Source organism: Nematolebias whitei, chromosome 19 (assembly GCF_014905685.2).
Source record: "Nematolebias whitei isolate Nwh7 chromosome 19, NemWhi1, whole genome shotgun sequence".
NCBI classification, from domain to species: domain Eukaryota; kingdom Metazoa; phylum Chordata; class Actinopteri; order Cyprinodontiformes; family Rivulidae; genus Nematolebias; species Nematolebias whitei.
The window spans coordinates 34,640,350-34,651,029 of NC_056516.1; the positions used below are offsets into that span (position 1 = coordinate 34,640,350).

The 10,680-nt window shown below is 42.1% G+C and overlaps 1 protein-coding gene across 1 annotated transcript in view; it reads left to right on the plus strand.

Annotated features, from left to right (window-relative positions):
* The first annotated feature begins 938 nt into the window (after positions 1-938).
* LOC119426005 (zinc fingers and homeoboxes protein 1) overlaps positions 939-10,680 on the plus strand; it is a 17,197-nt gene continuing 7,455 nt past the window's right edge. The window contains exons 1-7 of the mRNA XM_037693565.1: positions 939-1,227; positions 1,863-2,338; positions 2,489-3,106; positions 3,995-4,121; positions 7,257-8,477; positions 9,357-9,488; positions 9,974-10,410. Coding sequence (XP_037549493.1) covers positions 1,974-2,338; positions 2,489-3,106; positions 3,995-4,121; positions 7,257-8,477; positions 9,357-9,488; positions 9,974-10,402 — 2,892 coding nt within the window. The 5' untranslated portion in view covers positions 939-1,227; positions 1,863-1,973 and the 3' untranslated portion in view covers positions 10,403-10,410. The remainder of the gene's footprint in view (positions 1,228-1,862; positions 2,339-2,488; positions 3,107-3,994; positions 4,122-7,256; positions 8,478-9,356; positions 9,489-9,973; positions 10,411-10,680) is intronic.

Consider the following 10,680-nt stretch of genomic DNA (forward strand, 5'->3'; position numbering starts at 1 on the left):
CGTCCAGGGTGTACCCCGCCCCTCGCACAGTGATTGCTGGACATGGGCACCGGCGACCCCCGTGACCCAAAATGGAGTAAGCAGGTAAAGATAATGGATGGATGGATACACAAATCTAGAATACATGTGTATTTACAATATTTCACCAATTCTATCTCTGTTTGCTTCCTTTACATTTCACAAAAATTTAATGTGTATAATCTAGCTGTGTTAATTATTTTTATCATGACATGCGCTTTAATAAAGATGTTATTAAGGGTCGTGGTTTGTGCTCAGTAGCAAATAAACACTTTTTTTTTGTATTTGTTGCCTGTTTTGAAAGTTTGTTTCACACATAACTTGTTAAAAACAACCTAAAGCCACAGTTTAACCTCGAGCTACTTGTAACCAAAAATGTGTTGGTATAAGATTAGAGATTGCACCTAAATAAGCTTAACTCTCGTGTATTTTATTGTAAGACAATAAATTATTTGTTGAAATAAATTGTTTTGAAGATCTTGTGTGTACAAGTGGTGTCTGAGTTTGTGTTTCTATTTTCTTTTTTAATAATTCATATTATAAATGTTAGTTAGTCGTTCATCACCACACAATGCGCAGAGTTTGTTTGACGTAATGACGTACATTACTTTCAACCTGACGCGTAAAAAAACATACGCCAACTGTCGTTTCCGGTTATCGTCAAAATAAAAGTAACTTAATAAACGTCTCAAAAATTAGGGCAATTTTACACACAATATATTTATTGATCCAAAATAGACAAGCTTTTAAATATATTTAGTCGATTAAAAATGAAATAAAATAGTATTTAATGTTTTTATTTCCGTGAAGAATATGCGGATAAATTGCCAATGCTTTTACTTTGAAACGCATAAAACGGATGCACTCTTCTGGAATCGTTAGCTTTCTTCATAGCCACAAAAAAAGGTTGGATTCGGTGAACTATCGGTGCCTCTTTTTTGTTAAAACTATCTTTTTTGGTTGCAAGGCAGTAGTGTAAACAATGCGTGCTGAAGCGCGGCTACCGGAGCCCGCAGCTAGCAGGCGGTAGTCAGCGCGAGCTCGGCCGTCAGAGTAGCTCTCTCAGCCCGGCTGAGACAGATGGGCTCCTCGGTGAAATTGAGTAAAAGGCGGAAGACTGCGTATGAACAGTCACCCAGAGATGCTACACAGCGGCTACCAGCTAGCTAACTGTTCCGACATGCAGTCAACCGTGAGCCGATTCAACAGGTAAACACGGCGCTGACAGCCGAGTGTCAGCGGGGTTTGTACGAGCTTCTCAACCACGACACCCCTAAAGGACATGGCTATTTCTTTGTCACATAAGTTGAGACAGCTAATGTTAGCCGGTGTGTTTGCCTTCGTGTTTGTCAGAGAGAAAAACGAGACATGTAGAGCTTGTTGTGTCAGACAGCATGATGTGTTTTGATCGGCTGGATGTGCATGTTCTGCAGAGCTTGTCGGTGAAGTCCCACATTTAGCTACAGAAAGTGTCTAATCTAATAATAATACACGAGTTACTGTCACGATTCAGGCTTCTGTGCTCTTGTTTTTTTTTGTTGTTGTTGCCATATAACCCATTTATGTAGAGATGATTAAAATAAGCAGTACACTCAACTACTTTTAAAGAGTTTCTTTAAGCACTTATTAAGCAACGCACAGCAAAAGCAGTGCTCAAAATGCCACTTTACAGTCACTTAAAGTGGACATTTTTATTCTTGATTAACTTTTTTTTTTTACTTTACCCTTTCTAAAGCTCCTGCACATTACATTGTGTATACATTTATTCAGTAATAACTATGTTATTAATATAATATATAATAATAAATATACTAACAAATGTTTGCTTCTTTCTTCCCCTTCAGGATTTACAATTTTTAAATGAACCATCTTGAATGACGGCATCCTTCTTTATGGATTTGCAACAGGACAGCTTGCACTAACTTCTATACTTGATAAACTCCTTGAAACCCAGGATGGCAAGCAGGAGGAAGTCCACCACTCCCTGCATGGTTCCTCCTCAAGATACTATAGACTCAGACCAGGATATGGAGGACGTCATGGACACAACAGATCCCGAGGACAGTAACGGATTGGTGACTGCTTCTTCTGACGTTTCTACTTTGATGGAGGACCGAGGTGAGGATGCAGACGTCAGACAGGATCTGCTACCAGACCCTTACATGGACCTGAACATGGCAGAAGGGGGCTACGAGTGTAAATACTGCAGCTTCCAGACGTCGGAGCTCAACCTGTTCACCATGCATGTTGACACGGAGCATCCCGATGTTGTCATTAGCACCTCCTACGTCTGCATGGAGTGCGACTACCACACCAAAAGGTAGAGCGAACTAAGTTCATTGTCTTTTTGGGTAGTTGAACTAAGATCCTAGGTGTTTGTATTTTAATTTAATTGCAGTAGATAAGCAAATATTGCATACTATCATGTTATTTTTAGTTGTTTACCCGTGTTTTTTTTTTCTGTATTTAGCTATGACACACTTCAGGCCCACAATGCTCGGCTGCACCCGGGCGAGGACAACTTCACACGAACAATGGTAAAGCGAAACAACGAGACTATCTTCCAGCAAACTGTCAACGATCTCACTTTCGACGGCAGCTTCGTCAAAGAGGAGGACGACGAAGTGGAGGAGACGTCCCGCAAAGCCATCCCCCTCAGCAAGACCCCCATCATGAGGATCAGGAGCAGGTCAGAGCCCAATAAATTTGCCGCAGCGCCTAAAATGACTGTCGACGACGATGTGATCAAAGTGGAAAGTGATGATGAGGGTGAGGAGAACGAAGAGCCTCCCCGGCTGTCGCCCGCTCCGATGACCACTGCTGCCTCGGCTCCTCGCCTCATCCCCGTCTCCACACCGGTGCAGGCCGTGCCTCAGAGCATCGTGGTGAACAGCTCCAACATGGTGCAGATAAAAGGCGGCTCGGGTGGGGGCGGCTCCGTGCTGGCCCCAGGGACACTGGCCCAGGTTCTGTCAGCGTTGCAGACCCAACAGAACACTCAGACTCAGCTCCTGATCCCCATCAGCAGCATCCCCACCTACAACACTGCCATGGACAGCAACGTCCTGCTCGTCAGCGCCTACAACAGGTACACCCCTCGTGTTTTTTTACTCGAGAACTGTTTAACTAGAGCTGCATCTATTCTTTATGTTTTAGTTTCTTAGATTATATTTTATTAATGTCTTTGAGCTTTTAGCCCAACAGCTACTGCTGAACACACAATGAGTTTAGAAATGTCCCACATATTTAATCCAACTTTTGAACTAGAAACATTTTTCCTGAGCTTGTTTTGATACACTTTTTTGGTGAATTTGTTTGGAAAAAGATCCAGTTAGAAGAATACCGCACATCAGGGATATTTTATTTAACGTGTCATTTACAAAAGCTCGAGTTTGACTCTTGTTGCTGGTGTAGCTTCGCAGTCACGCTGGACATGGCAAATCCAAACACAAAGCAACTGGACTTCTGTTCGTTGAATGCATGAGGCGTTTTCAGCTTTAAACCGAGGCTGAAGTCTCAGATTTGATCTCAGAGGGTTAAGCTGGATATCCAGTTGTTTTTCCTCAAAGTCACACCTGCTTGTGACCAAAACATCTTCCTCGGGTCGAGCCAGGCACAAAGACAGAAATGAGCCGTAGGTGAGAGGGGAGTGAGCTCAATCTGTTAATTTAGCTCAACACAGATGGGAACATCTTCCTAAGTCCAGTTTCTTTGTTTGTTTTTTTTATAATATATATATATTTTTTTAATGGGTATTTGTTTACAAACAGCCAGAGATTCTTAATGAGATGATCTGCACACCATGACATCACGAGAGTCTTAAAAATAAATGTTTACGTTTTATAAGCAATGGAGAAGTTTTCAATTCAACATAAGTTTCTCCAAATTTAATTATAAATCACACCCTTTTATGTTGCCCTTTACAACAAAGACGTTTTTATGGCAGACAGACAGACGAAGCATCTTTTCGTTGCAGGTTTCCGTATCCGTCCGTGTCGGAGATCGTTGGTTTGTCGTCGCAAACCAAGTTCAGCGAGGAGCAGATCAAGGTCTGGTTTTCTGCTCAGAGGCTCAAACACGGAGTCAGCTGGACACCAGAGGAGGTGCGTATTGCATATGCTGAGGTTTTGCGCAGCGGCTGTATCTCCTCATCTTCACACTTAGAAAAAATAAATAAATCAGACCCAGTGACGAGCAGAAAGCTTTAATTTGAACAAACTGATCAAAAGTAAAATAAAACGTTTTCGCAGTCAACGATGGAGGATGCAAACCAGGGTTAAAAAAAGTTTACATTTTATTTCATTTACTTGTAGACAGAATGTTTTTGAACATAGACTACTGAATTAAATAAATTTATAAGATATTAAAAAAAGTCTTATTAATGCTATTGCGTCGGCTTTGTGTAATAACACGAGTTTCATCATGTCCTTATGACTGCAAGTGTCAGAGAAATGTATTTTAAGCTTAAACTGGATTATAGTGACAGGATTATCCTGCAGGAGGCTGTTCCTTCCTTCTTTTGTGGATTTTCAGTCAAACAGTTCTGCTGCTGCTCAGGTTCCTGGAAAACCATCAGCTCAGAATAATATAAATTTGATGCATGTTACAGATGTTTGCCTGGTTGTGCCGATTAGTTTCTCTGTTTTTAATAATCATTTCTTGTGTTTTGAAACAGTCACAAAACAGCAACACCCATCAACGTGTGGGTTATTGATGTACAGTAGTCCCTCGTTTATCGCAGGGGATCCGTACCCTGAAGCCTCGCGATAAGTGAAAAACCACGACGTAGGAGTATTTGTACAAGTAGTAAGTAGTAGTTTATGTTAATATTAATATATAAATAAATATTACGGTGTTTTAAACCCTTCCCACAACTCTTTCAATATTCTAAGCAATATTCTAAACTCTAAAAGAGCACAGCATGTCATGATTGCAGCTCCCTGCCTCCTCTGCTCTCCTGCAAGCGCTCTTGGCCACGCCCACTTCTCCGCTGCACGGAGAACAGCTGATCAGCTGCAGCAGGAAGCTTATCCTGCAGTGTGGGCCGCACAGAAGCGCAGGAGGTGCTAAATAATTTAAAACAGTTAATTTTAAATAAAAATTCATGCCGATCGTGCAGCTCATCCATCAATCAGCCAGTTGTGCGTCATGTCCAATCTTATTTTGAAAAACCGCGATAGATCGAGTCTGCGATAAACGAACATCGAAGTAGTGAGGGACTACTGTATGACAAATAACTACTTGAAATCCTGACTGTTATTCTAAAAAGTGACAAACACTGATTTTCACTGTAGTGGTTAGCTAAATTAATATGTTGATATCACACTGTTAAGATTATTTATGATTTTTCTGTCATGTTGTTTGTTCTTTTTCATACAGTTCTCAGATCTAAAGTACGTTTTGAAGGAAATTTGATTCACAAGCTAAACAAATAAGTTATGGATGAATCGAGTTGTGCACAAAACATTTTAACTCGGGAGAAGCCGGGTCCTCACATTATAGTGAATTTAAATTTAAGCAGAAAGTGTTTCGTTAACTCACAACACTGTAACAAACGGCCTGACAGAATCCGAGTCATTTGTCAAAACACATCTTTAAAAAAAAAGATTTTCTCTGTTGATTATTTGACCTTGTTGGCGACTCAGTTGCGTTTTAGCTAGTCTGCGTCCAACTTCTGCTAATTAAATTGGCAGTAACTTGGCCTTTTTGTACCTTCTTTTAATTAGTTCGGTTTACTAATGCTCTCAAACTCTTAATGTGAGATATTTGTAAATATAAAACTTCTAATTTATTAATTGCTATCAAATTACATGGTTGACGTACTCGTTAAAACGTTAGTAAGTTTTGTATTTCAGCCTTTTCTGGATCCTTTTATCATCTTTAACCAGTCTCATCATCACATTGCACCTTCCAACTCATCACATGTTTTATTGACTTAATTGAACAGACACTTGTAGAGTCTCCACAGTGTCGTGAACTCTAATAGCACCAAGTTTAAAACTCAAAGTTCATACAAACAGCCCCATCAGCCAATCAGAGATTCATCCAAAGTGCAACAACATAAGAAGTTCTACTGATGACAGGATGAATGTATAAATATTATAAAACTGTTTTAATTTTGGTTCAGTTTGCGGTTTCTGAGGTCATTCTTAACAACCAGAGTGCAGCAAACAAAGTAATCTCAGTCTTTCGGTTATTTAAATAAAACATAGAAAATGTTGTAGCAATTTCAACAAAGCCTTTTTGGACATTTTCTTGTTTTGCCGTCATTATGTTTAAATCCTGTCCACAAATACAGTAAACTGAAATGAGAGTCGTGTCATGAAACAATTCAGTTTATTTATACAGTGCCAAATCACAACAGAAGCCACGGTTCTTTATTGTCATTTGCATCACATGTGGCACGAGAGGTGGAACGAAAGTGTACTCAAGGTCCCAGTTACACCCAAAAATAGCAAAGTATAAAAACAGTATACAAGGATCTAAGATATACACTAAACAAGAATAGTAAAATATAATACGGTGTATTAAACAGCAGCCTGAACATGAGTCTGTTGTGAGCAGATGGGTATGAATGTAGCAGCTTGTGGGAAATAAATCAGCAGCACAGTCATCTCAGGGCACCGTACAGAAACATTCACGTACATAAAAAGTCAGTTAATAACGTTATTTAACTAAGGAGATACACCATTTCACTTACAAATACAGTCTATGACTACGAAAGATATGCTTAACTGTTTAAAGTATGAAGAAGAAACAAATAAAACCTTTTTTTTTTCAATTACCGTAATTGCCGGTGTATAAGCCGCTACTTTTTTCCACACGTTTTGAACAATGCTGCGGCTAAATTGTGGATTTTATTTATTTGTTTATTTATTTTGACGGGCTAACGAGCTTTCTGCCACCAATAAAACTTTTAGTTGTCGCACCCGGGCGCTTGCATAGCTGCCCAACACCCACCCCTCTTGGGGGTGGGTCTTAGTGGCACAGAGAGTGAACTCCACAGGTATTTATGGCAAGCACCTATCTCACTCGTGGTTATTGCACGCTACTGAATGGACTACTAACACATAATGAACACATGAACTATGATAAATAGCAATTAGGTTGTTTTTTTTGCAACCCAGACTTCTGCTAATGATGTCACCCTTTCTGTGTACCCGTGTTTTTTTTTTTACAAATAGACTGTAGACCAAATTTACAAATGTTATTTTATTTTTTGTTGCTCTTTCCTGCAGGTGGAGGAGGCAAGGAGGAAAAAGTTTAACGGCACAGTCCAAACTGTCCCTCAGACCATCACCGTCATCCCCGCAAACATCGGTGCAGCTACGAACGGTCTGCAGTCCATCTTTCAGACCTGTCAGATCGTTGGTCAGCCAGGGCTCGTCCTCACTCAGGTGGCTGGCAACGGCAGCGCCATGCCTGTGGCCTCGCCGATCACCCTGACGGTGGCAGGGGTGCCCAGTAGCCAGCCCAAAGCCGCCGAACCTTCAGCACTCGAATCGAACGCTGAGATGTCGGGCTCGTCAGCCAGTTTGTCGCTCAGTTTGGATGCAGCCACAGCAAAGCCAAAGAAGTCCAAAGAGCAGCTGGCGGAGCTGAAAGCGAGTTACGGCAGGAGGCAGTTTGCCAGTGAGGAGGAGATATCGCGCCTCATGCAGGTCACCAAACTCTCCAAACGAGCAATAAAGAAGTGGTTCAGTGACACGCGCTACAACCAGAGGAACTCGAAGGATCACCACAGCTTGCTTCTGAGTGAGACTTCGTCCAGCAGAGCTGCATCGGGAGGAGGCAGAGGAGGAAAGAACAGCAGCAACATCCTCGATGAAAACCTCGGCAGTGAGACTCCCACAAATGCTACTGCTGCCGCCACCACCATTGTTATCGACTCCAGTGATGACGCCAGCGACTCCTCCCCAAATTCTGCCGCTGCCCCGGGCTTGTCGGGGTCAACGCGTGACCCGCGTGTCAAATTCCGCCACGCTTTCCCCGACTTCACTCCACAGAAGTTCAAGGAAAAGACTCCAGAGCAGCTCCACATCCTGGAGGCCAGCTTCCAGACATCGGACCAACCTTCAGACGAGGAGCTGAGTCGGCTGCGTGCGGAGACGAAGCTGACGAGACGGGAGGTGGACGCTTGGTTCACAGAGAGACGGAAAATGTCTCTGGCGGCTCAGTCAAGGGACAGCGACGCCGAGGGTGACCCAGACAAGGTGTCCACACAGGAGCGACAGAGCACTCCCCCCGTTACCAGGAAGATCCTGAAGAAGACTCCGGAGCAGCTTCACATTCTCAAGAAGGCTTTTGTCCGCTCGCAGTGGCCAACTTCCGAGGAGTACGATCAGATGGCGGAGGAGAGCGGCCTGCCGAGGACGTACATCGTCAACTGGTTTGGAGACACCCGCTACTCCTGCAAGAACAGCAACCTGAAGTGGTACTACCTCTACCAGAGCGGAAAGGTGCGCAAATCCATTTCACAGTTCTTGTTCTGTGTGATGCAGTTATGTAACAATTAGGCCCCGTCGCAATAAACAATAAATCAATTAATCGCATGATAAATGAAAATTATCGACTTTATTTTCATTTATCGACTTTATCGTTTCTTCATGTCTCTTTCTGCTGAACACTGGACGACAACAGGCTCAACTCCGGTGCTCTTAACTGACCCCTACCTTTCTCTTTTGTCTTTAAAATCCATTTGAACCGTCCAAAATCGCGTTTTTGGATCGTTAAAAGCAGCTAAGCTGAGAAGCTAAGCTACGAGCTAAGCTAACAGGCCGACCTCGGAAAAAACTCAGTCTTGTCGAAGCTCCAAAATTCACGGTTGAAACCCGTGCCTTCGTGTAAAAAGTTGTTTTTCTCTGCAAAAAGAAACTGAGAACATGTTTACTGATTATTTTATTAAAAGCTTTGTGTGAAAAGTGCTATGTTAAGAGCTCAAACCACACTGAGTGTCCGCCATTTTGAGAACCAAAAAACAGGAAGGAGAGACAGCCCATGTCACGTCAAGGGGCCTCCCTCCCATTTTTCTTAAAGAATCACGCTGCTCGCTCCCTCACTATCCATCCTTCAGTTCAAACAGTCTTATACTGCCATCTGGTGGTCAAAACAGGGTATTACACTCAAATAACTAACATTTCTTCTTAATTTTGACAAAAATGACTAATTATTGTCAAATTTCAAATATTATCGTTTATCGCAATAATTTCTTAAACAATTATTCACCCAGCAAAATGTGTTATCGTGACAAGCCTAGTAACAAAACCAGACGCCTAAATGTACTTCTTTAAAACACTCTACTCAAAGTCGCTAAAAACCAAAATGTTGGTGGCTTTAAGGTGGACGAGGCGCTGAACGGTGGAGCAAAGATCCAGAAGAAGTCCAGGAAGCGTTTCCACGGTTGGTCCAGGAGGTCGCGCCGTCCTTATTCCTGCAAACGGTCTCCACAAGTGGGTGTTAGCGTCATCAAGGTCTGTGTGTCCATGTAATCTAATTTAACCTCTGCATGCCAATGTCAGCTTTAATAGCCAAAAAAAAAAAGAAAAAATCCATTAGCATTAATTTTACTGTAAAGACACAGAGAGAGTTTATTGGATCAACGCTAACTCGAACAGCCACAGATTTAATCAATTAAAGAGTCGGGCTGCTTGTTGGGTCAAAAACAGATTAGGTTTGTTTTTTTGTTTTTTTTCCCAGTGCTTAAGTGGTACGCCATGGTGTTTTAATAGTCCCGCAAATCTTTATAAGCAAAAAATAGATCGTAATGATTTATATTTTTTTACTTTCTGGTTTCTAAATAAATAATAGCAATAACAGCTTTGCAAGAGGGGACAGATGAAGACGGAGGCCGCTGTTTAATGACGGGCAGGTTCTCTTCACAAAGATGGCTTCCTTTACTCCTCTCGCTCTCGATTTGACATATTTTAAACATCTGCGTGTTGTCGTTCTCTTCCAGGTGAAGTCCGGTAAGATGTTTCTAAAGGAATACTACCTCAAACACAGAGCCCTGAGCGAGAAAGACTTGGACGATTTGGTGGCAAAGTCCAAGATGAGTTACGAGCAGGTGAGAGACTGGTTCTCTGAGGCCGCCAGAAAGGTGGAGGAAGGCAAGGAGCCCTTCAGCGAGGAGGAGGCAGAGGAGGAGGAGGCAGATGATGATGAGGAGGAAGAAGAGGAGGAGGAAGTGGCAACAGCAGAGTGTGCAGACAGTGAAGGAGAAATGGAGGTGAGAGAACAAGGAGAGGCCTCAGATAATGACTGTGTTGAAGATGGAAAGAAGGAGGAGCCTGATGAGGAGGAGGAGGAGGAAGAGGATGATGAAGAGATCCAGGAGGAATCTGAAGGTGACAGCCAATCACAGCCTCAGGCTGAGGAGCGGACATGAACAGGCAGGTGAGTGGGTCTCTGCAGCACATTTCAGACGTGCAGCCGAAACACAGATCTGATATTCAGTCAGACACTTTCACTCCAACATTAATGCTATAAATAAATAAATATAATATATATATAGATCTATCTATATCTCTATATCTCTCTCTATATCTCTATATCTCTATATCTCTCTCTATATCTCTCTCTATATCTCTATATCTCTCTATCTCTATCTATCTATCTATATCTCTATCTATCTATATCTCTATCTATATCTATCTATCTATCTAT